The following is a 26659-nucleotide window of genomic DNA, read 5'->3' on the forward strand; positions in this document are numbered from 1 at the left end:
CGTTGAGATGAAGCATTTCTACACGAGTTCCCCTGAGTCCCTGAGCCTCCCCGTGCCCTGCGAGGCCCCTGGAAAGAATTCTCCCACCAGGGAGGACAAGCCTTTCTTTCTTTCTTCCTTGGAAACTGCCCCAAACTCGGAGAGTGCGAACCCTCCTGGCCCTCCACCTTCTAATCTCATCCTGCCTGCTGCAGGGACTGCTGCTTCCTCAGCCTCCCTCCCAGCCCCAAGCACTAACCTGCTGCTGGGCAGCTTGGGGGAGTTGGCAAACTCCCTGGGCCTACCATCTTTCCCAGGTGAGCGGGACAGCTTTCTGGGGAGCACAAAGTGTCATCAGCCTCTGCTTAGGTGAAAGCAGCATGCCAGTCAGTCACTGAAACGGTTGAACCTGCTCTGGCTTAGCACACCTGAGCTGGTGCAGGCCTGACGGCTTCAGAACCCTCTCATCAGGAGCGGATTGTAGGGAAGGGGCTGCCATCCTTAAAGCTGGAGAAGGCCGCCTCGTTTTGGTAGTCAGAGGGCTGCTGGCTTGCAGCCCCGTTCCTTAGCTGCTCTCAGCTGTGCTTGGGTTCAGATGATTGGATTTTCCTTAGTGTCCACACATTTATCCCCTGGTAGGCCAAGTTTTATCCCCTGCTGTCTGTCTTATGATCTGTGAAGGGTAGAAATAAAGAGCCCTTCCCTGATTTTCAGCAATGAATACTTTAAGAACCTGTGGTAGAGATGAGTCATAGTTGCTGACACCTGAATCCCTGGCACAGCAAGGCTTCTAGAGCACCAATACCATCACATTTGAGATACCAGAATTCACGTTTTCTGTTCTTCCTAGAATCTGCTGCAGTGGCAGTGTTGGGGGGGAGGCATTGTGTATTTTCCTCGGTCCTTGTCTCCCCTGTGACAAGTAATTGAAAGGCGGAGACACAGTAGTGAAGCAGAGGAAAAGATTTATTTAACGTTACTTAGAGAAAAAGAGCAGGTGACCTCAGAGAGAGCGCAGCACCCTGCAAGGTTCAAAAGAGAGAGTTTACAGTGAAAAAGTCATGCACTTAGAAAGTGCGGGCGACTTCAAGGAGAGGAGTGCCCTGAAAGGTTGGGGGTTCCCCCTTTTAAGGATTCTTCAGGAATGTGACTATGGGCTGGGGGTGCAGACCTGCTAGGTGGTCTTTCTATACTTAGAACTAATGTAGCACAGGGAACTTCCTGCTCTGATTTCTCCCTGGGAGCCCGGCATTTCTTGGCCTGGGAGCGTATCAAGACTGCCTGCCCGGCCCCCAAGGTGGGCTGAGTTATTGTCTGTTTGCTAAAGTGTAAGTTAAGAATCTTCTTAATGTCCTGGCTGTTAAAACCCAATCTTATTTTTAAGATGGAATCCTTCCTGCCTGTTACTGTGTTGTTTATGCTGGGCTTGCTTGTCATTATTAATTGGACAGATTGCAAACTACTTGATTAGGGAAAAACAGTATATAGGTAAAGTTAAAAAAATAAGCTGGGCCTGTATGATTAACACAATAAAGCCATGGGCTCTGCTGAGGTACCCTCCTCTCTCTGGGGAATATTCACACATTCCAGGCCAAACTGCTCCATGGCTTTTCTGAGCTGCAACTGATTAACTCTGGGTCTCCTTTAATGGGCTTTTTTCTGGCCTTATTCTCTTTCCATCCCACTCACATCTAGTTTCCTGCCTATCAGGGTGGGGTCCCTTCCCCTCTGGGAAAGAACAGGATCAGAAGCACGAGAAAGATCTGACCTCGCTGGCAGTCACCCACGACCAAGATCTGCAGGTAAGCAGCAGAGCTCCGAGACTAGCCGTTTCTGGCAGAACTTTTCCCAAACCACAGGAAAGCCAGGTAAAAATATCTTCCTGGGCCTCCTGCCTCCCAAGGAACTCAGCCTGGGAAGTCCTGTTGAAGCACCCAGTGTTCTGTTGGCCTGGCCCTCCACAGCTTAGGGCTCACAGAGAAGCACTTTCTGGTAGAAGCCGTGCGCTGATGAGGTCTTTTTCCATTGGTACAGGATGAAAGCCCCGAGGAGCCTGAGGGAAAACGCACGTGTTTAGATAACGACATCGAAGATAACGACATCGAAGACATCGACATCGGCAGGAACTAGCATACGTCCCTTGCCCCCACCCTGGACCCCTTACCCAGATGGAGACTTCAGCTCCTCCTGGGAAGAGCCTCTGACCTGTTGCATAAAGCAAATTGACTACAGCAGATCTCTGGCTTCAGCTTGCAGGGAGGGAGGGGCAGCCCTGGAGGCCACTGCCCTCTCCTGGAGGAAGCAGTGCCTCTGGCTTTGTGCAGGAGGGGAGGCAGGATGTGGCAGAGCAGAGCCTGATTGATACCTTTGTTTACTTGAACGGTTCCACTGGTGAGGCTGGACAGAATCAAGAAACATCTGGACCACCAGCTAAAAAAATGGCGGCGTGAGAGGTGAGACAGAGGCCTCCTCCTAAAACCACATATAATATGAAAATGTAACTAATACAACTACTCCTGAAAAACCAACAGGAAAGAGGACTGCGCCAAACTACAAACACCTGGAGAAAAGAATAAATCTCACAGAACAGGGTAACATACCAAAGCCGTGGCCCGGCAGGACCCAGGCCCTACCCCCACCCCAGCTCTCAGGCAGGAGGAAGAGAAATGGAGCAGGGAGGGAGTGGAGGCCTGGGACTGCTGAACACCTAACTCTGGAGATTTGCTCTGGGAGCACAAACTTACATTTCATGGTGTTTTCATGGTGCTCTCGTGATTAGGGGGTTGGAAAGCTAAGACAGGCAGAATTCCTGGAGACACTGAGACTCCAGCCACTTGTGGAAAGCAGGGATCCATATCTGGCAGCTCTGAGACAAAAGAAAGGTGGGCAGTCTGAGAGACTTCCTAACAGGAAGAGGGCTGCTAAAGGGTCAAGGATGACACAGAGCTTACTGCTCAGGAGAAAGGACAGGTAGACAAAATTTTCCAGGGTCACTCTGCCCAGCAGGTTGGGAACTTTCACGATCTTCAGGAACTCCAGCTCCCTGGCTGGCTGCACAGCTCCAAGAACCCCTCCGTGATAAGCAGCCTACTGCGCCTTTCTCCCGGCCAGACCCACCTGGCTCCCAAACCGACAAACCGTACCCTGGCATTAGGCCGATCAGAGGGAAGCTGTGTCTACACCAACTACAAATGCAAAGCATAGAGGCTTATACCTGTGTGCTCGGCCCACTGGTTCTGGCAGTGGAGACAGGCACAGCAGCCAGGAAGCGGGAAACAGCTCTTTCCTCCCTCCAGGCATCAATACCACTCCCCTACAACCCCTGACATTGCTTCAGGGGCTGAGCAGCTACAGAGAGTACAGCTTCTGAGCACTAGAGGGCGCCAAATACAAATATGAAACGCCAAAGGAACCTGAAAATTATGAACATGAATACAACCCCTGAGAAAGATTAAAATGAAATCAACCTCATGAATCTGCCTGAAAGGGATTTCAAAATAAAAATCATTAACATGCTCATGGAGGTACAGAAAAATATTCAAGAACTCAGGGAGGAATTCTGGTTGGAGATCCAATCATTATGGAACACAGTATTAGACATGAAACATACAATGAAAAGTTTTAAGAGAAGATTAGATATGGTGGGGGACATGATAAATGAAATAGAAATTAGAGGAGAGGAATAAAAAGAAGCTGAGGCACAGAGAGAAAAAAGGATCTCTAAGAATAAAAGAATATTGAGAGAACTGTGTGACCAATTCAAATGGAATAATATTTGCATTATAGGGGTTCCAGAAGAAGAACAGAGAGAAAAGGGGATAGAAAGTGTCTTTGAGGAGGTAATTGGTGAAAAATTCCCCAATCTGGGGAAGGAGACAGTCTCTCAGGCCATGGAGGTGCACAAATCTCCCAAAACAAGAGACCCAAGAAACGCAACAACAAGACATATAATAATTAAAATGGCAAAGATCAACGGTAGAGACAGAGTCTTAAAAGCAGCCAAAGAGAGAAAAAAGATCACATACAAAGGAAAGCCCATCAGGCTATCATCAGACTTCTCAACAGAAACCTTACTGGCCAGAAGGGAGCGGCATGATGTATTTAATGCAATGAAGCAGAAGGGCCTGGAACCAAGAATACTCTACCTGGCAAGATTATCATTTAAATTTGAAGGAGGGATTAAACAATTTCCAGATAGGCAAAAGCTGAGAGAATTTACTTCCCATAAACCATCTCTGCAGTGTATTTTGGAGGGACTGCTATAGATGGAAGTATTCCTATGGCTAAATAGCTGTCAACAGAGTAAAGAAAATAAAACCAGAGTAAATAAAACCACAGTAAAGAAAGTAGGCCAATTAATTACTAAGCCGATGCAAAATCAGATCAACTACCCCCAAAGACGGTCAACGGACAAAGAGTACAGAATACGATACCTACTATGTAAAGAATGGAGGAGGAAGAAAAAGGAGGGGAAAAAAAGAACCTTTAGATTGTGTTTGTAATAGCATACTAAGTGAGTTAAGTTAGACTGTTAAATAGTAAGGAAGCTACCCTTGAAACTTTGGTAATCACAAATCTAAAGCCTACAATGGCAGTAAGTACATACCTCTTGATAATCACCCTAAGTGGTGATTATGCACCAATCATAAGTGGTCTGAATGCACCAATCAAAAGACACAGAGTCACTGAATGGATAAAGATACAGGACCTGTCTATATGCTGCCTACAAGAGACTCACTTCAAACCCAAAGACATACACAGATTAAAAGCGAAGGGATGGGAAAAGATATTTCATGCAACTAATAGGGAGAAAAAAGCAGGAGTTGCAGTACTTGTATCAGACCAAATAGACTTCAAAACAAAGAAAGTAACAAGAGACGAAGAAGGACATTGCATAATGATAAAGGGGTCAGTTCAACAAGAGGATATAACCATCATAAATACCTATGCACCAAACACAAGAGTACCTACACATGTGAAACAAATACTAACAGAATTAAAGGGGGAAATAGAATGCAATACAATCACTTTAGGAGACTTCAACACACCACTCACTCCAAAGGACAGATCAACCAGACAGAAAATAAGACACAGAGGCAGTGAAAAACACATCAGAACAGATGGACCTAACACACATCTACAGAACATCCCATCCAAAAGCAGCAGAATACACATTCTTCTTAAATGCACATGGAACATTTTCAAGAATAGATCATATAGTAGGCCACAAAAAGACCCTCAGTAAATTCAAAGAGATTGAAATTGTACCAAACAGCTTCTCAGACCACAAAGGTATGAAACTAGAAATAAATTACACAAAGAAAACAAAAAAGCCCACAAACACATGAAGGCTTAACAGCATGCTCCTAAATAATGAATGGATCGAAGACCAAATAAAAACAGAGATCAAGCAATATGTGGAGACAAACGACAACAATAACTCAACACTGCAAAATCTGTGGAACACAGTGAAGACTGTGCTAAGAGGGAAGGATATTGCAATACAGGCTTACCTCAGGAAAGAAGAACAATCCCATATGAACAGTCTAAACTCACAATTAATGCAACTAGAAAAAGAAGAAATGAGGCCCAAAGTCAGTAGAAGGAGGGACATAATAAAGATTAGAGCATAAATAAATACAATCGAGAAGAATAAAACAATAGAAAGAATCAATGAAAGCAGCAGCTGGTTCTTCAAAAAAATAAACAAAATAGATAAACCCCTCGCCAGACTTATCAAGAAAAAAAGAGAGTCTACACAGGTAAACAGAATCAGAAATAGGAATGGAAAATCACTACAGACAACACAGAAACACAAAGAATTATTAGAGAGTACTATGAAAAATTATATGCTAACAAACTGGATAACCTAGGAGAAATGGACAACTTTCTAGAAAAATACAATCTTCCAAGGCTGACCCAGGAAGAAATAGAAAATCTGAACCGACCAATTACCAGCAACAAAATCCAACTAGCAATCAAAAAACTACCTAAGAACAAAATCCCTGGACCAGATGGATTCGTTGCTGAATTTTATCAAACAGTTAGTGAAGACCTAATACCTATCCTCCTTAAAGATTTCCAAAACAGGAGAAGAGGAGAGGGAATGCTTCCAAACTCATTCTATGAGGCCAACAACACTAATACCAAAACCAAGCAAAGACATCACAAAAAAAAAAATTGGAGACCAATATCCCTGATGAACATACATGCAAAAATGCTAAACAAAATACTCCAAATCAAATTCAAAAATACATCAAAAAGATCATCCTTCATGATCAAGTAGGACTTACTCCAGGAATGCAAGGATGGTACAACATTTGAAAATCCATCAACATCACCCACCACATCAACAAAAAGAAGGACCAAAACCACATGATCATTTCCATAAATGCAGAAAAAGCATTCAACAAAATTCACATTCATTCATGATAAAAACTCTCAACAAAATGGGTATAGAGGGCAACTACCTCAACATAATATAGGCCATATATGACAAACCCACAGCCAACATGACACTTAACAACAAGAAGCCGCAAGCTTTTCATTTGAGATTGTGAACAAGGCAAGCACTCCCTCTCTCCCCACTTTTATTCAGCATAGTTCCGGAGGTCCTAGCCATGGCAATCTGACAACACAAAGAAATAAAAAACATCCAGATTGATAGGGAAGAAGTCAAACTGTAACTGTTTGCAGATGACATGATATTGTACGTAGAAAACCTGAAAGAATCCACCCAAAAACTACTAGAATAACTGAATTCAGCAAAGTTGAAGGATACAAAATTAATAAACAGAAATCTGTTGCATTCCTATATACTAATGATGAACTTGCAGAAAGACAAATCAAGAAAATAATTCCATTCACAATTACAACAAAAAAATACCTAGGAATAATCCTAACCAAGAAGTGAAAGACCTATACCCTGAAAACTAAAAGACACTCATGAGAGTAATTAAAGAAGATGTCAATTAATGGAAATGCATCCCGTGCTCATGGATAGGAGGAATTAATATTGTCAAAATGGCCATCATGCCTAAAGCAATCTACAGATTCAATGCAATCCCTAGCAAAATACCAATGGCATTTTTCAGTGAACTAAAGCAAACAGTTATAAAATTCATATGGAAACGCAAAAGACCCCAAATAGCCAAAGCAATCCTAAGAAGGAAGAATAAAGCTGGGGGGATTATGCTCCCCGACATCAAGCTCTACTACAAACCCACAGTTATCAAGACAATTTGGTACTGGCACCAGAAGAAACCCATAGATCAATCGAACAGACTAGAGAGTCCAGATATAAACCCAAACATATATGGTCAATTAATATATGATAAAGGAGCCATGGACATACATTGGGGAAATGGCAGCCTCTTCAGCAACTGGTGTTGGCAAAACTGGACAGCTACATGTAAGAGAATAAAACTGGATTATTGTCTAACCCCATACACAAAAGTAAATTCAAAATGGATCAAAGACCTGAATGTAAGGCATGAAACCACAAAACTCTCAGAAGAAAACATAGCCAAAATGTCTTGAATATAAACATGAGCAACTTTTTCCTGAATGTATCTCCTTGGGCAAGGGAAACAAAAGCAAAAATGAACAAATGGGACTACATCAAACTAAAAAGCTTCTGTACAGCAAAGGACACCATCAGTAGAACAAAAAGGCATCCTACAGTATGGGAGAATATATTCATAAATGACATGTCTGACAAGGGGTTAACATCGAAAATATATAAAGAACTCACATGCCTCAACACCCAAAAAGCAAACAACCGATTAAAAAATGGGCAGAAGATCTGAACAGACACTTCTCCAAAGAAGAAGTTCAGATGGCCAACAGGCATATGAGAAGATGCTCCACACTGCTAATTATCAGGGAAATGCAAATTAAAACCACAATGAGGTAACACCTCACACCAGTTAGGATGGCCAACATCAAAAAGACAAGGAACAACAAATGCTGGTGAAGATGCAGGGAAAGGGGAACCCTCCTACACTGCTGGTGGGAATTTAAATTAGTTCAACCATTGTGGAAAGCAGTATGGAGGTTCCTCAAAAAATTAAAAGTAGAAATACCATTTGACCCAGGAATTCCACTCCTAGGAATTTACCCAAAGAAACCAAGTTCTCAGATTCAAAAAGATATATGCTCCCCTATGTTTACTGCAGCACTATTGATGGTAGTCAAGATATGGAAGCAACCTAAGTGTCCATCAGTAGATGAATGGATAAAGATGTGGTACATATACACAATGGAATACTGTTCAGCCATAAGAAGAAAACAAATCCTACCATTTGCAACACCATGGATGGAGGTAGAGGGTATTATGCTTAGTGAAATAAGCCAGGCAGAGAAAGACAAGTAACAAATGACTTCCCTCCTTTGTGGAGAATAACAATGAAGCGAAACAAAGGAGGAACAAAACAGCAGCAGACTCACAGACTCCAACAAGGGACTAGCAGTTACCAAAGGGGAGGGATAGGGGAGGGATGCGAGAGGGTGGGTGCGGAGGGAGGGAGAAGGGGATTGAGGGGTATTAGGATTAGTACACGGTGTGGTTGGGGCATCACGGGGAAGACAGTGTAGCACAGTGAAGACAAGTAGTGACTCTGGCATCTTTATTTTTAATTAACTTTTTATTAAGGTATTATTGATATACACTCTTGTGAAGGTTTCACATGAAAAAACAATGTGATCACTACATTTAGCCATATTATCAAGTCCCACCCATACATGTCCCAATGCGGTCACTGTCCATCAGTGCAGCAAGATGCCACACTGTGGCAGTGACTTAAGGTAACCCAGTGGTGTCTATCTCGTGGTGTTCAGCGCCTCCGTGATCCCCTCCCCTTGAATGTGGCAGAACTTCTGACCTGCTTCTAACCAACAGAATATGGGAAAGGTGACAGGATATACGGAATTATGTGTACATGATTACATTATAAGACTGAAGCACACCACATCTTGCTGGAGTTTCCATTTCCCTAGCTAGTTTGAGCCTTGAAATTAGCTATGTTGCTGAGTCCCGTGTGACCAAGAACTGTGGGCAGCTCTAGGAGCTGAAGGCAGTCTCCAGCCAATAGCCAAGAAGAAACAGCAGCCATCAGCCCGCAGCTGCCAGGAACTGAATTCTTCCAACAACCTGAGTGCACTCAGAAGCGGATCCTTCCCCAGTCAAGCCCCAAATGACACAGTGACTACAGCCTAGTGAGACCCTAAGCAGAGGAGCCAGAGAAGCTGAGCCCAGACTCCTCACCCACTGGAACTGTCATGTAATAAATGTGTGTTGGCTTAAGCCACCACGTTTGTGGGAATATTGTTAGGCAGCAATAGATAATAAATCAGACATATGAAATCATTTGGAAGAAAATATACTGAAATGATGATAGTGGTTACATGTGGGTATTGGGATTAGGGGTATCTTCCTAAGGAGGATATAGCCTCCAATATGCTTATAATACTTAGATAACAACAGAAAGTTTTAAAGGAGACACCAGGAGAAAAACTACTTGCCACATCGAAACCGCCCACACACCCAGGGTACTGGGGCACCCGCTGCACAGAAGCCACAGAGACTAAACCTCCAGTGCAGCTTTACCTGCAGGAGAGTGAGTGTCCTCCTCAAACACCTTCTCCATCTCAGCCAGGTGCAGCTGGGCAAACAGCTGGGACTCTTCTTGGAAGTCAGACTTCTGGCTAAGAATGACGGATGGTGTCCGGGAGCTAAGAACCTCCTTGCACTCCTGGGATCCACCTGTGGGGACATCTAGAACAAATATGACTACAAGAACCAGGGACTGAGAGGGTTGGTTTCCTGAACTGAACATTTTAAAGCACATCTTACTAAAAGAGAGACTCTTTGGGGAAGGTCAGAGCATGGTGTATTACAGAGTGTTGCTTACCGATGCAAACACCTAAGTCTTTATCACTTTTAGACCTAGAAAGACGAAGGAAGATCTAAACTGCTTCTCCTTCCTTTGGAGAGTTAACTACTCTTCCCCTTTAACAGACGTCACAACTGAGGCTCAGCCAGGTTAGTGGACACAGCTGAAGTCCCACCTCACACTTAAAAGGACTCTAATTTATAAGGTGCTTCAGTTCAGTAACTGTATTTTTTCAGATCTCCAGTGCTCAGAATTCAAGACCCCAAAGAATCCAGCTTCATCTTCCCAGCCAGGTTGATTTCATCCTGACCAGCCCAGATTCCCCTGGGTCAGATCTGATCATCTGTGCAGACCCCACCACCACCCCCGTCAGGGGCTCTCTGCTGCCTCCTCCTGCTCACCGCCCCACGTCCCCCATGTAGCCTTCCCACCCCTCCAGCCCTCAGCAATGTCTCCACAGCCCCGACACCTCACTTAGCACAATGCTTTAAGCCGCTAAAAGCTCAGCTCTTCAAAGGCTGCCTCCCCCAAAAGACTCCAGGGGTGGACGACGGGATAACCACTGAGTGTTGCTCACTCTTCCACCCCAACTCCACCGAAGGAGAAAATGTGCTCAGCTTCCCAGGAACTGTCATTCATTCCCTCATGGTCTATACACACTTGCTGAGCACCAGGCACTGTGGACACAGGGGGGAACAGAGCGGAGACCTGCCTTCACGGAGCCCAACAGATGAGCTAATTAATGGTCTCATCATCCATGTGCGCCCCTGGCTTAGAAATCTCAGCACCATCTGTTTCTCTTCCCTCCTCCCCCTACGCATTCCTACTGCCGCTCCTATTGATTCTGTGATCCATCTCTCATGTCTAAAACCTCCTCTCCCAAATCCCTGCCCTACTCCAAACCCTGCCCTGTTGCTGGGACAAGCATAATGACCTCCCCTAACTGGGACAAGAGTTTGGCCTTCCCTTCCATCCACCTCCCAACACTGGCACCAGCCCTCTTTCTGAAAGGCAAATCTGATTACCCTGGCTCTGACGCATTCCAGGTGATCCCTGCACCCCACCTCCTGAGCTAGGCATGCAAAGCCCTTTGCTACACAGCCCTGACATGTCTTTCTAGTTGCAATGCACACACCATGGCCCATGGACAACAGCTGCTCCCCACCATCCTGGACACAGCAAACATTCCACTTTACTCACGTTGTTCCCCCTAATACAGACCATCTCCCCCAGAGGTGAACGCCTACCCATTCTTCAAAGTCTGGCTCATATGGCACCTCCTTCAAGGAGCTTTTCCATTAAGTTTCAGGTGAGAGTCCTCACTATCACCTCCATGCTCCCAAACTCTTTGTTTCTATCTGCCAGACATACATACTTGTGCATGTCTGTCCATACGTGTAGACAGCAAGATGTGATGGGAAACCCATGCTGCTGAGTCCCAGAGCTCTGGGTTAGAATTCTGCCTGGCTCTCAACTTCCTAGTTAATTCATCTTGAGCATATCACATCACTTCTCTGAGCCACAAGTTTGCTCATCTGCAAAAGAAAATCCACAGTACCCACCTTACAGGGTTGTGGTGAGCCCTAGATGACACCCGAACACAGGTGAAGCCCCAGCAAACTGGAGTTGCACCATAAATGATAGCTCCTGGGAAGCTCCCAGCCTCAGAGAGAACTCTCTGAAGGCAATGGCATGTTTATCTTAATTTAATCCTAATTTAATTTATACCATTTATCTCTAATAGATAGTATCTCTAATAGATAGACAGCCTCAAGCATGTCATAGACACTAGATACTTATCTGGCTTGATGGTAATTTGTACAGCCCACCACACCATTATCACAACTTGGCGGGACGAATTAAGTATAGTCCATGTGGAGACTGTAAATTGGTAGCCTCAGACTCATTGCATTTGGCCAATGCAGTGTTTTAAAAGGAAAAACCAGCCTGCTGCATGGCACACTTAAGTTACCTACATGGTCTTGTAAACATGGCAATATGCAACCCCTGGCACAGAGACTGAGAGCCAATAGACTTCTATGCTGATGAGCAATTGGGTAGCTCTAGAATGTTTCCTCTCGTCATCAACTCAGACAATTTTCTTACCGCTTTAGGTTGAGGGTTCTCTTTCAACTCCTTGGAAGACACTGGTTTTGACCTAGAACAGAGAATCAGAGTTGTTTTAACTCCAGTTTTGTAAGGATTATGTGGGTGGCTTACCTACTCCGGTCACACGGGGGTGGAAAAGAAGTCAGGGTCAAGGTGGGGGTGGGGAGTGCCGCCACATACCCATGGACACCCAGAATGCATTTGATGAGCATCCCTTTCCCAGGGGCTTCACCAGCAGGGAGCTTTTTCCAACCTTACACCTGTGAGACTCCTTTCCCCTGATGGAGTGAAGGTGTCCTGCTGAAGCCCTGGGGCTTCTCCAGTTACTATACTCCCGGCTTAATGCCAGAGGCTTCCTAAAAGACCACAGGTTTTACAGAATTAGAAGCAGCTTCGAGGCCATGTGGTAGTCCAACTATATTCAGATTAGGAAAACAAGGTCCCAGGGCAGGCACGTATCCAAAGGTTTTAAACACATGCTCTGCGATGGGGCAGGACAGTACAAACACCCTCACCTGCCCTCCAATACCCCTGGAGACAGGAGTGCTTTGGGAGAGCTGGCAGAACCCTGCGCACAGCAGCGGGAGAGGTCCATGCTGCAGAACTCTGCTCTAGGAAGGGCATGCTCCTGGGACAGTGGCACCTCCATATGAGATGGAAGACAGGATCTGGTTAGAATTATCGGACTGTCCATCCACCTCCTCAGCGAGTCCCACCAGCAAGCATGGAGAGGGCACTCTAGGATGGCAGGGGATGGCCAGGAAAGAGTCAAGCCCAGACACGCTCAGGACACAGAGAGAATGAGCCAGCTGGGTGTGACACAGAGCTCCCGGCAGTGGGGGAAGGCCTAGTGAAAGAGAAGAGGGAAAAGAGAAGTGGAAGCAGAATGTAGAATCTTATCTTTCACCAGGGAGTCTGAGCAGGCTGAAGGGCATCATGAAATTCCTCAGTGCAAGATGCAGAGAGGAGGAGGAGGAGTGCTGACGAGGGCCAAGGGCCTCTAATATAGCAGTGCCCCGGCGGAGCTCCGGTGCGAGGACCAAAGGAGAGAGCGGGGCCAGAGGAAAGGAGATTCGGGAGCAAGAACCAGGGCAACCCAGGGAAACGCAGGAAACATTCCCAGAGAAGGGAGCAGAGAGGGAAAGTGGCCTGACGCCTGCGATGCAGGGCTGTCCAATTAGAAACAAAGCACAAATACCTGGAAATATGGGAACTGAAACTTGAGGATTGGCTACAGTTTAGGGGATAGAAGAGGAGGAGGTACATACAAGACAGTGCGTCACTGAGGAGGGCTGGGTGTGTCCGGGTGGGCCCCGATGGTAAGAAGAGGGCCACTAAGGTCAGCAGTTAAAGACCACCACTGAAAGAAGCTGAAATGAATGCGTAAGTCCATCTCTGTTAATATGTGCACGTGTATGTTGGCACATGCATAGAAAGAGAGCTTGGAAAAATATACTCCAAATGTAATGGAAGTTATCTTTGGCAGGTAAGATTATGGAAGGTGTTTCTACAGTCTAAATCATGCATTTCTCTATTTTTCATTCAAAAAAGATTCATGGCATTCGTTAGGATTTATTTCAGTGGAATGGGTAGAGTGGTGGGTAGTGACGTAAACTGCTCATCTATGAAGACCATCTATGAAGACTAGAAGAATCATTGCGATAGCATTGTTCATAGAGGCAAAAATAAATGGCTATCAGAATAGGAACGGCTGAATTAATACACCTGCACTCAAACATCACCAAAGCACTCAAGGGGAGGAGTCTGACTCCAGCAATTAGGAGGGATTTCCATGAAGTACTAATAACTAAGGAAAGATACAGCAAAGGGTACACAGAACGATGCCAGTTTTGACAGAAGTGACAGGTACGTGTTTACACATATAAGAACACGTGTGTATGTATATACACACACAATTGCAAATAGGACTACCTTTAATAATTATGGGCTGAGGGCAAGAGAACAAATATAGGTCCACATCAGTAAGTCTGGTTATTTTAAATGTTTATAAATCTAGTTAATATACTACTACATAAAATTCATTCTATTGTCTATGAACATGAGCAGTTTTTTCCTGAGCACATCTTCTCAGGCAGGGGAAACAAAGGAAAAATGAACAAATGGGACTGCATCAAACTAAAAAATTTCTGTACGGCAAAGGACACCATCAGTAGAACAGTAAGGCATCCTACAGTATAAGAGAATATATCTGTAAACGCCTTATCCCATAAGGGCTTAACATCCAAAATATATAAAGAACTCACTCACACACCTCAACACCCAAAAAACAAATAACCCAATTAAAAAATGGGCGGAGCAGGGCATCAATCTGCAAAGAAGTAAAAAGCTAACCTTTTCAAAGAATATTGCTTCTCTCTCACTTACCAACTTCACATTTCCCTGTATGGCCCCGGAAGATGGCTGGTTAGCCAGAGACGGGTAAGATTCCTCAAGGGAGGAACAACCTAAGACAGGCACAGTCGCAGGGGGGCCATCAGGTGAGAAATTGGGGATCAACAGAGGTGAGGCTTAGAACCTCACCCCGCGTTTTGAGAGAAATCTTCTGCATCCGTGGATGTTCTGTTGCACTTGTCTAGCTTGGATTTATACTTAGTCTATAGGCACAGACCTGACCATCTATCTACATTTGCCCTCTTACAGCACAAAATTATATTTTCCACCTTTATCTTGCATCTACCTACCACTTCAGCATTTTATTAAAAAAAAAAATAAGGGAGAAATGTGGGATTCACATGTAAATCAAGTATAAAAATCAAATGAATAATCATATCTGCCTTGTTTATAGTTCATGATACATGATCAAAACCGAACATTTCTGTGATATGACTGCCCTTGCACTGTTCACCATGTAAGAACTTATTCACTACGTAAGAACTTGTTCACCATGTAACAACTTGTTCGTTATGCTTCAAAAGATTGGAGACTGTTGAGAATTAGGCTTGGGGTTGATTAATGATTGTGCATTGAGTCCCCTATACAGAATTTTATTGTTCTTAACAACCATTTGATCAATAAATATGAGAGATGCCTTCTCAAAAAAAAAAATGAGTGGAGGACCTAAACAGACATTTCCCCAAAGAAGAAATAAAAATGGCCAACAGGCACATGAAAAGGTGCTCCACTTCACTAATCATCAATAGAGATAAAAAAAAAAACCAAAACTGGTTCTTTGAAAAAAAAATCATTCAAACTGATAAATCTCTAGCTAAGTTAACCAAGACAAAAAGTGAACACAAATTACAAATTTTAGAAATGAAGGAGGGATCATTTTTACTGAAAAATGGACAATGAAAGGATAATAAAGGAATTTTGTGATCAGCTTTATGTTCACAAATTTGATAACAGATGAAATGGACCAATTCTTTCAAAGACACAAACTACCAAAACTCACAAAAGGAAAAATAAATCATCTAAATAGGCCTATATCTATTAAATAAAATCAAGAATTAATAATCTTGTATTAGTCATTGATGGTTTCAATGACTAATTCTAACAAACATTTAAGGAATAAATGATACCAATCTCTTCCAGAATACAGAAGCAGAGCGATCACTTCCTAACTCATTCTGAGGCCAGTGTTACCCTAAAACTAAAACATCAGATTAAGTCATTTATAAGAAAGTATATTACAGACCTTTCATAAGTGTAGATACAAAAATCCTAAAAAATATCTGCAAATCAAATCCAGCAATGTATAAAAAGAATTATGTGCCACGACCAAGTAAGATTTATTCTAGGTATGAAAATCTGGTTCAATGCTCAAAATCAATTAATGTGATTCATCACATCAACAGGCTAAAGGAGAAAAATATATGATCATATCAATAGATGCAGAAAAAGCATTTGACACAACCCAACAACCATGATAAAATTCTCAGTGACCTAGGAATAATAGGGGATATTCTCAAACTTATTGATAAAGGGCATTTACAATAAACCTACAGTTAGCATCACACTTCATGGTGAGAATCTGGATGCTTTTCCCCTAAGACCAGGAACAAGTAAAGGATGCCCCCTCTCCTCACTCTTATTCAACACTGTACTGAAGTCCTAGGTGATGCAGTAAGAACAGGAAAGATGTACAGATTAGGAAGAAAGAAATAAAACTATCTTTATGCACAGATGATATGATTTCCTATGTATAAAATCCCAAACACTTGAAAACTCCTGGAACTAATACATGATTATACCAAGGTCATAGGATATAAAGTTAACATGTAAAAGTTAATTGCTTTCCTGTATGCCAGCAATGAACAGTTGGAATTTGAAATTAGAGACACAATAGTGTTTACGTTAGCACCAAAAACAATGAAATACTTAGGCACAAAGTAACAAAGTATGTATGGGATCTACATAAGGAAAATTATAAAACTGATGAAAAATATCAAAGAAGATATAAATAAGTGGAGAGACAGTCCATGTACAGGATAGGAAGACTCAATATTTTCAAGATATCAGTTCTATCCAGTTAGATCTATAAATTTAACACAATCCCAATCAAAACCCCAGTAAGACTTTTTTCATGGGTATTGACAAACTGATTCTAAGTGTGTATAAGAAGGCAAAAGACCCAGAATGGTCAACATAATACTGAAGAAAAAGAATAAAGTGAGAAAAGTGGCACTACCCGACTTGCCATAGAAACTATAGTAATCAAGCAGGGTGGTATTCATGAAAGGATAGACAGATTCACTGATGGAACAGAATACAGAGCCCAGAAACAGACCCACACAAACACAGACAACTGATTTTTGACAAGGAGCAAAGGCAATTCAATCTTTTTAACAAATGGTGCTAGGACACTTGGACATAAAACTTACAGAAGATAACATAATGGTAAATTTAAGTGACCTTGAGTTCGGTGATGAATTTTTTAATTCAACACTAAAAGCACAATCCATAGAAGAAAAAATTAATTACTTTGAACTTCATTAAAAGTAAAAAGTTGTGGTCTGTGAAAGAATGTTAGAAGATTGAAAAGGTAAGCCGCTTCTCCAGACTGGGTAGAGTGCAAAAGCAATAAGGAACCTACTAAAAGTTGACCTGCTTTTTATATTTGCTAACCGAAGTCAACGATTACATTGCCTTCCCCCACCCCTCCACCCCCAGGAAACTCCTTTGTTGGTCTAAATTCTACAGAATCACTGTCATTACTGTTACCCTTTAATATGATATGAGCACATTTTAAAACTGTCCTGTAATAAACACTATGTTCTACATAGAACCTAATTCAGGGAATTTCATTATACACTTGGCTCCCAACACACCCAGACTCAACTACAGGCATCTGTTTCAAGTCTGTCAACAGCTTGGAATGGTTCGACTCAGCCTCAGACACGGTTGGTACTCCACCCCATGCCCCACAGGCCTGCATTTAAACAGCAAATGTGAGATAAGCGGTGACTGCATGGAGTGTGAAGGGCAGGAACAGCATGTGAGTGACTGCCCTGTCCTTCCATGTGCAACTCCCACTCCGAGTCTCCCAGATTCACTCTTTTGCAAGTGTTTTCTAATGGGGTGTTTTCCTTTTTGGGGAAAAAAATGTGACTTAAAAGTATTAGTTCATTACTGTTTTTTAATACTGTAATATTGCATTGGTTTAGTTCATTATTTTTCTCTGCCACAATTATTTATATGCAAAGTTCAATAAAAGAAAATTGCCACTATCTGCATTTCTTTTCTGGCCATTCTTATTATTCATTTTATTTTGTGATTATTAATGTCAATAAGTATGTTGCATGGGTGAGGCGGGGGAGGGAAAAATGGCTGCTGCATGAAGGTGAACTCCGTGCCAGGTGCTGGACTGTGTTCAGCCCTGACCTCACTGGAAACTTCATACTGACCCTGTGATAAGAGCTTTGGTAGCTCATTTTACAGGTGCAGAAACTGAGACTCAGTGAAGGGAAAATGAACCCAGGATTACAGTTAATAAATGGCAGAAGGGACTCAAACTCAGGGCTGGCCTGAATGCAAAGTGCATTTCTGAAATGCCAGCAAGTGTGGGGACCCTGCCAGAGCAAGGCACAGGAATGTGGGCTGGGCTGCTCAGGGCTTCCTGGATGTGAGGAGTCAGGGAATGGGGGTCCAGCCTGAGCCCTGTCGCTCGCTGGCTATACAGCTTTAGACACGTCCTTTCCCTCCTGGGGACTTATGTTCCTTCACTGGGGTTTTCAAAGGCCCAGGATTCCACAATCAAGTAAAGAAAGGTCTGGGCAGTGGGTGTGGCTCGTGAGCGAGCATAAACTTCCCCTTCCCCATGTCTAAGAACTTAACCCCCAAATTCCCCAGGGGGGTTAGGAGCCCAGCCTCTGGCTGGAATCCAGATGGGGTCCACTACCTCCTTCCCAGATGAATGACCTTGGACATGCCCCTTGTCACTGATCTCAATGTGCTAAACCATAAAATAGTATCATGATATTTACCTCAAAGGGTGGTAGTTAGAATGAAACAAAACAATAATACCTCATGAACTGGGCACTTCTTTTTTTTTTACATGGAGAACAAATTCTTTTTTTTTTTTGTAGATAATTATTTTTTGAACAAATTCTTACATAGTGAATAGGTTACATAGTGAACAGTACAAGGGCAGTCATCACAGAAACTTTCGGTTTTGCTCATGCATTATGAACTATAAACAGAGTTCAAATATGAATATCATTTGATTTTTATACTTGATTTATATGTGGATACCACATTTCCCTCTTTATTATTATTATTTTTAATAAAATGCTGAAGTGGTAGGTAGATACAAGATAAAGGTAGAAAACATAGTTTAGTGTTGTAAGGGAGCAAATGTAGATCATCAGGTGTGTGCCTGTAGACTATGTGTTAATCTAAGCTAGACAAGGGCAATAAAACATCCACGTATGCAGAAGATTTCTCTCAGAATGGGGGGGGTGAGGTTCGAAGCCTCACCTCTGTTGATCCCCAATTTCTCACCTGATGACCCCCCTGCGACTGTGCCTGTCTTAGGTTGTTCCTCCCTTGAGGAATCTTACCCATCTCTGGCTAACCAGTCATCATCCGGGGCCATACAGGGAAATGTAAAGTTGGTAAGTGAGAGAGAAGCCTTATTGTTTGAAATGGTTAGCTTTTTAGTTCTTTGCATATTTTTGCCCTGTAGCTTCTATGCCCAGCATTTGTCTTGAGGTATCTTTACCACTTGGAAGAATTATGATACTCGGTAAATTTGATATGAGGCACGAATTCTATTTAAGGGTTGTAATTAGGAAGGAAGAAGAAAAGCTATAGAAGTAGCAGGCGGAAGAAAACATGGGAAGATTGATTATTTCTTTGACATATCTTCTTGTAGAGTAACTACAGCATGTATAGGTTTTAAGCTACTACTTAAATTGCACACACACATTAACATAATATGAGTATAGTTACATAACCAAAGCATATCTGTAATTAACAGCCAACTCCAGTGAAACCAAGAAAACCAGTTAGGCACCTTAGGCATTTGTGAAAACTTATCTATGATATGGTGGATATTGTCCAACTGAACTTGAACAGTCTGAGAGAAATCAGACAAATTAAAACAACCCATTCCTGGGGAATGTTCACATCCCTTATGTTCTTTTAACAGTAAATAGTCTGTAGTTGTAAGATATTGGAGCGCTACAATTTGCACTTCGCCTAATTCTTGGTTGAGTTCCAACATTATAGATCCAGTCAAATTTGTTTTACTGTATGCACAGGCCGGCTTAGATATCTCCTTCATTCCCATGGCAAGTCCGGGAGCTGGTGAGATGAGTGCATCTACAGCTGTAGCAGTGCGTGGATCTTTGTTGGGGTTTTTTGATGATCATCTTCTGGCATGAGTCTTCCAGAGACTGCTGATGTTGGAAGTTCTTTTTCATATCGTATCTTAGTTCATTTTCGGGGTAGCCCAATTAGGCTTTGATCCTCTGTATAAACACAAACAGACCCTTTGCCTACACTTTTATATGCCCTTTATACACTTGTGTAGGACTCATTGGAGGTTACCACACAGGAACTGCCCTTTTTTTGTTTTTGTTTTGTTTTTTTCTTTTTTTTTTGTTTGGTTTTTGGTATGACTAATCTACATTTACATGATGAATATTACGTTTACTAGGCTCTCCCCTATACCAGGTCTCCCCTATAAACCCCTTTACAGTCACTGTCCATCAGCATAGCAAATGTTGTAGAATCACTACTTGCCTTCTCTGTTGTACAGCCCTCCCTTTTCTCCTACCCCTCCATGCATGCTAATCTTAATACCCCCCTCCTTCTCCCCCCCTTATCCCTCCCTACCCACCCATCCTCCCCAGTCCCTTTCCCTTTGGTACCTGTTAGTCCATTCTTGAGTTCTGTGATTCTGCTGCTGTTTTGTTCCTTCAGTTTTTCCTTTGTTCTTATATTCCACAGATAAGTGAAATCATTTGGTATTTCTCTTTCTCCGCTTGGCTTGTTTCACTGAGCATAATACCCTCCAGCTCCATCCATGTTGCTGCAAATGGTTGGATTTGCCCTTTTCTTATGGCTGAGTAGTATTCCATTGTGTATATGTACCACATCTTCTTTATCCATTCATCTATCGATGGATATTTAGGTTGCTTCCAATTCTTGGCTATTGTAAATAGTGCTGCGATAAACATAGGGGTGCACTGATCTTTCTCATACTTGATTGCTGCATTCTTAGGGTAAGTTCCTAGGAGTGCAATTCCTGGGTCAAATGGTAAGTCTGTTTTGAGCATTTTGATGAACCTCCATACTGCTTTCCACAATGGTTGAACTAACTTACATTCCCACCAGCAGTGTAGGAGGGTTCCCCTTTCTCCACAGCCTTGCCAACCTTTGTTGTTGTTTGTCTTTTGGATGGCAGCCATCCTTACTGGTGTGAGGTGATACCTCATTGTAGTTTTAATTTGCATTTCTCTGATAATTAGCGATGTGGAGCATCTTTTCATGTGTCTGTTGGCCATCTGTATTTCTTTTTTGGAGAACTGTCTGTTTAGTTCCTCTGCCCATTTTTTAATTGGGTTATTTGTTTTTTGTTTGTTGAGGTGTGTGAGCTCTTTATATATTCTGGACGTCAAGCCTTTATTGGATGTGTCATTTTCAAATATATTCTCCCATACTGTAGGGTTCCTTTCTGTTCTATTGATGGTGTCTTTTGCTGTACAGAAGCTTTTCAGCTTAATATAGTCCCGCTTACTCATTTTTGCTGTTGTTTTCCTTGCCCGGGGAGATATGTTCAAGAAGAGGTCACTCATGTTTATGTCTAAGAGGTTTTTGCCTATGTTTTCTTCCAAGAGTTTAATGCTTTCATGACTTACATTCAGGTCTTTGATCCATTTTGAGTTTACTTTTGTATATGGGGTTAGACAATGGTCCAGTTTCATTCTCCTACATGTAGCTGTCCAGTTTTGCCAGCACCATCTGTTGAAGAGATTGTCATTTCGCCATTGTATGTCCATGGCTCCTTTATCAAATATTAATTGACCATATATGTCTGGGTTAATGTCTGGATTCTCTAGTCTGTTCCATTGGTCTGTGGCTCCTATCTTGTGCCAGTACCAAATTGTCTTGATTACTATGGCTTTATAGTAGAGCTTGAAGTTGGGGAGTGAGATCCCCCCTACTTTATTCTTCTTTCTCAGGATTGCTTTGGCTATTCGGGGTCTTTGGTGCTTCCATACGAATTTTTGAATTATTTGTTCCAGTTCATTGAAGAATGTTGCTGGTAGTTTCATAGGGATTGCATCAAATCTATATATTGCTTTGGGCAGGATGGCCATTTTGACGATATTAATTCTTCCTAGCCACGAGCATGGGATGAGTTTCCATCTGTTAGTGTCCCCTTTAATTTCTCTTAAGAGTGACTTGTAGTTTTCAGAGTATAAGTCTTTCACTTCTTTGGTTAGGTTTATTTCTAGGTATTTTATTTATTTTTGATGCAATTGTGAATGGAGTTGTTTTCCTGATTTCTCTTTCTGTTGGTTCATTGTTAGTATATAGGAAAGCCACAGATTTCTGTGTGTTGATTTTGTATCCTGCAACTTTGCTGTATTCCGATATCAGTTCTAGTAGTTTTGGGGTGGAGTCTTTAGGGTTTTTTATGTACAGTATCATGTCATCTGCAAATAGTGACAGTTTAACTTCTTCTTTAACAATCTGGATTCCTTGTATTTCTTTGTTTTGTCTGATTGCCATGGCTAGGACCTCCAGTACTATGTTAAATAACAGTGGGGAGAGTGGGCATCCCTGTCTAGTTCCTGATCTCAGAGGAAATGCTTTCAGCTTCTCGCTGTTCAATATAATGTTGGCTGTGGGTTTATCATAGATGGCCTTTATTATGTTGAGGTACTTGCCCTCTATTCCCATTTTGCTGAGAGTTTTTATCATGAATGGATGTTGAACTTTGTCAAATGCTTTTTCAGCATCTATGGAGATGATCACGTGGTTTTTGTCTTTCTTTTTGTTGATGTGGTGGATGATGTTGATGGACTTTCGAATGTTGTACCATCCTTGCATCCCTGGGATGAATCCCACTTGGTCATGGTGTATGATCCTTTTGATGTATTTTTGAATTCGGTTTGCTAATATTTTGTTGAGTATTTTTGCATCTACGTTCATCAGGGATATTGGTCTGTAGTTTTCTTTTTTGGTGGGGTCTTTGCCTGGTTTTGGTATTAGGGTGATGTTAGCTTCATAGAATGAGTTTGGGAGTATCCGCTCCTCCTCTATTTTTTGGAAAACTTTAAGGAGAATGGGTATTATGTCTTCCCTGTATATCTGATAAAATTCCGAGGAAAATCCATCTGGCCCGGGGGTTTTGTTCTTTGGTAGTTTTTTGATTACCGCTTCAGTTTCGTAGCTGGTAATTGGTCTGTTTAGATTTTCTGTTTCTTTCTGGGTCAATCTTGGAAGGTTGTATTTTTCTAGGAAGTTGTCCATTTCTCCTAGGTTTCCCAGCTTGTTAGCATATAGGTTTTCATAGTATTCTCTAATAATTCTTTGTATTTCTGTGGGGTCCGTCGTGATTTTTCCTTTCTCGTTTCAGATACTGTTGATTTCTGTTGACTCTCTTTTCTTCTTAATAAGTCTGGCTAGAGGCTTATCTATTTTGTTTATTTTCTCGAAGAACCAGGTCTTGGTTTCATTAATTTTTGCTATTGTTTTATTCTTATCAATTTTATTAATTTCTTCTCTGACCTTTATTATGTCCCTCCTTCTGCTGACCTTAGGCCTCATCTGTTCTTCTTTTTCCAATTTCGATAATTGTGACATTAGACCATTCATTTGGGATTGCTCTTCCTTTTTAAAATATGCTTGGATTGCTATATACTTTCCTCTTAAGACTGCTTTTGCTGTGTCCCACAGAAGTTGGGGCTTAGTGTTGTTGTTGTCATTTGTTTCCATATATTGCTGGATCTCCATTTTGATTTGGTCATTGATCCATTGATTATTTAGGAGCGTGTTGTTAAGCCTCCATGTGTTTGTGAGCCTCTTTGCTTTCTTTGTACAGTTTATTTCTAGTTTTATGCCTTTGTGGTCTGAAAAGTTGGTTGGTAGGATTTCAATCTTTTGGAATTTTCTGAGGCTCTTTTTGTGGCCTAGTATGTGGTCTATTCTGGAGAATGTTCAATGTGCACTTCAGAAGAATGTATATCCTGTTACTTTTGGATGTAGAGTTCTACAGATGTCTGTTAGGTCCATCTGTTCTACTGTGTTGTTCAGTGCTTCCGTGTCCTTACTTATTTTCTGCCCGGTGGATCTATCCTTTGGGGTGAGTGGTGTGTTGAAGTCTCCTAGAATGAATGCATTGCAGTCTATATCCCCCTTTAGTTCTGTTAGTATTTGTTTGACATATGCTGGTGCTCCTGTGTTGGGTGCATATATATTTATAATGGTTATATCCTCTTGTTGGACTGAGCCCTTTATCATTATGTAGTGTCCTTCTTTATCTCTTGTTACTTTCTTTGTTTTGAAGTCTATTTTGTCTGATATAAGTACTGCAACCCCTGCTTTCTTCTTGCTGTTGTTTGCTTGAAATATGTTTTTCCATCCCTTGACTTTTAGTCTGTACATGTCTTTGGGTTTGAGGTGAGTTTCTTGTAAGCAGCATATAGATGGGTCTTGCTTTTTTATCCATTCTATTACTCTGTGTCTTTTGATTGGTGCATTCAGCCCATTAACATTTAGGGTGACTATTGAAAGATATGTACTTATTGCCATTGCAGGCTTTAAATTCGTGGTTACCAAAGGTTCAAGGTTAGCCTCTTTAGTATCTTACTGCCTAACTTATTGAGCTGTTATATACACTGTCTGGAGATTCTTTTCTTCTCTCCCTTCTTGTTCCTCCTCCTCAATTCTTCATATGTTGGGTGTTTTGTGCTGTGCTCTTTCTAGGAGTGCTCCCATCTAGAGCAGTCCCTGTAAGATGTTCTGTAGAGGTGATTTGTGGAAAGCAAATTCCTTCAGCTTTTGTTTGTCTTGGAATTGTTTAATCCCACCGTCATATTTGAATGATAGTCGTGCTGGATACAGTATCCTTGGTTCAAGGCCCTTCTGTTTCATTGTATTAAATATATCATGCCATTCTCTTCTGGCCTGTAGGGTTTCTGTCGAGAAATCTGATGTTAGCCTGATGGGTTTTCCTTTATAGGTGACCTTTTTCTCTCTAGCTGCCTTTAAAACTCTTTCCTTTTCCTTGATCTTTGCCATTTTAATTATTATGTGTCTTGGTGTTGTCCTCCTTGGATCCTTTCTGTTGGGGGTTCTGTGTATATCCATGGTCTGTTCAATTATTTCCTCCCCCAGTTTGGGGAAGTTTTCAGCAATTATTTCTTCTAAGATACTTTCCATCTCTTTTCCTCTCTCTTCTTCTTCTGGAACCCCTATAATACAGATATTGTTCCTTTTGGATTGGTCACACAGTTCTCTTAATATTGTTTCATTCTTGGAGATCCTTTTCTCCCTCTCTATGTCAGCTTCTATGCGTTCCTGTTCTCTGGTTTCAATTCCATCAATGGCCTCTTGCATCCTATCCATTCTGCTTATAAACCCTTCCAGAGTTTGTTTCATTTCTGTGATCTCCTTTCTGGCATCTGTGATCTCCCTCCGGACTTCATCCCATTTCTCTTGAGTATTTCTCTGCATCTCTGTCAGCATGTTTATGATTCTTATTTTGAATTCTTTTTCAGGAAGACTGGTTAGGTCTGTCTCCTTCTCTGGTGTTGTCTCTGTGATCTTTGTCTGCCTGTAGCTTTGCCTTTTCATGGTGATAGGAATAGTTTGCAGAGCTGGGATGAGTGACGGCTGGAAGAACTTCCTTTCTTGTTGGTTTGTGGCCCTCCTCTCCTGGGAGAACAGCCACCTCTAGTGGCTTGAGCTGCGCAGCTGCGCGCAGACAGGGTTTCTGCTTCCTGCTATGGAGTTTATCTCCGCTGTTGCTGTGGGCGTGGCCTGGCTCTGGCAGCTGCTCCAAATGGTGGAGTCGCGTTGGAGCAGGAGCGGCTGGGAGGCTATTTATCTCCGTAAGGGGCCTCCCTGCTCCCTGCAGCCCAGGGGTTAGGGTGCCCAGAGATCTCCGGGTTCCCTACCTCTGGATTAAGTGTCCCGCCCTGCCCCTTTAAGACTTCCAAAAAGCACCCGCCAAAACAAAACAATGACCACCAAAAAAAAAAAAAAAAAGTTTTTAAATTAAAAAAAAAAAAAAATTTTTTTAATTAAAAAAAAAAGGTGGCCGCTCGTTTTTCTTTATTCTCCAGCGCCAGCCTCAGGCATTTGCTCACCGGTCTTGCTGCCCTGTTTCCCTAGTATTGGGGTCCCTATCCCTTTAAGACTTCCAAAAAGCACTCGCCCAAAAAAAAAAAAAAAAAAAAAAATTGGTCACGCGCTTTTCTTATGTCCTTCGGCGCCCAGCTTCCGGTGCCCGCTCACTGTTCTTGCTGCCCTGTTTTCCTAGTATCCAGGGCCCCCTGGGCACGTACTGTGTCTGCGCTCTGGCCCGGATGGCTGGGGCTGGGTGTTCGGCAGTCCTGGGCTCCGTCTCCCTCCCGCTCTGCCTATTCTTCTCCCGCCGGGAGTTGGGGGGATGGGCGCTCGGCTCCCGCGGGGCCGGGGCTTGTATCTTACCCCCTTCGCGAGGCGCTGGGTTCTCTCAGGTGCGGATGTGGTCTGGATATTGTCCTGTGTCCTCTAGTCTTTATTCTAGGAAGGGTTGTCTTTGTTATATTTTCATAGATATATGTGGTTTTGGGAGGAGATTTCTGCTGCTCTACTCACGCCGCCATCGTCCGCCTCCCCTGTGCACTTCTTATGTACCAACACTGTTCTAAGGGTTTACATTGCTTTTTCAGATTGGAACCCTAACTACCACTTAAAGTGACTTCTAAAATGATGGCACATGGAAATAGGTTGGAGTGTACAGAAAGCTGCCACCAGTCAGGCAATGCAATTACAAGTAAAAATTGCCAAATTCATTCAAAGAAAGTTTAAACTCTGAATGTGAAGAATGTTGATAAAAATCACCAAAGGAGACCATGATATGCAATTTTATAAATGAAAACAAACTATTGTCAGCTTCCTAAAGGACACACTGGAGATGCTTTTTCACCAAAAGCTGTTATAAAATATATTTTCCTTTAAAAAAATCATCTTAATCAATGGCATCAAGAAGCAAGTAA

At 42.4% G+C, this 26659-nt stretch overlaps 1 protein-coding gene across 8 annotated transcripts in view; it reads right to left on the reverse strand.

Moving 5' to 3' along the window:
* Positions 1–927: 927 nt before the first annotated feature.
* LOC130683873 (EF-hand calcium-binding domain-containing protein 8-like) overlaps positions 928–26659 on the reverse strand; it is a 41948-nt gene continuing 16216 nt past the window's right edge. Inside the window, exons 2-4 of one of the 8 annotated variants that reach the window (XM_057502846.1) lie at positions 11979–12030; positions 9587–9731; positions 928–2032 (exon numbers count right to left, since the gene is read on the reverse strand). In XM_057502846.1, the coding sequence (XP_057358829.1) occupies positions 1887–2032; positions 9587–9731; positions 11979–12030 (343 nt within the window). In that variant the 3' untranslated portion in view covers positions 928–1886. Of the gene's footprint in view, positions 2033–2489; positions 2846–4650; positions 5547–7885; positions 8868–9586; positions 9755–11978; positions 12031–26659 lie in introns of those variants that run through there. The other 7 variants (XM_057502848.1, XM_057502850.1, XM_057502847.1 and 4 more) reach the window with 7 other exon arrangements.

This window comes from Manis pentadactyla, chromosome 5, assembly GCF_030020395.1.
Source record: "Manis pentadactyla isolate mManPen7 chromosome 5, mManPen7.hap1, whole genome shotgun sequence".
In the NCBI taxonomy this organism is placed as follows: domain Eukaryota; kingdom Metazoa; phylum Chordata; class Mammalia; order Pholidota; family Manidae; genus Manis; species Manis pentadactyla.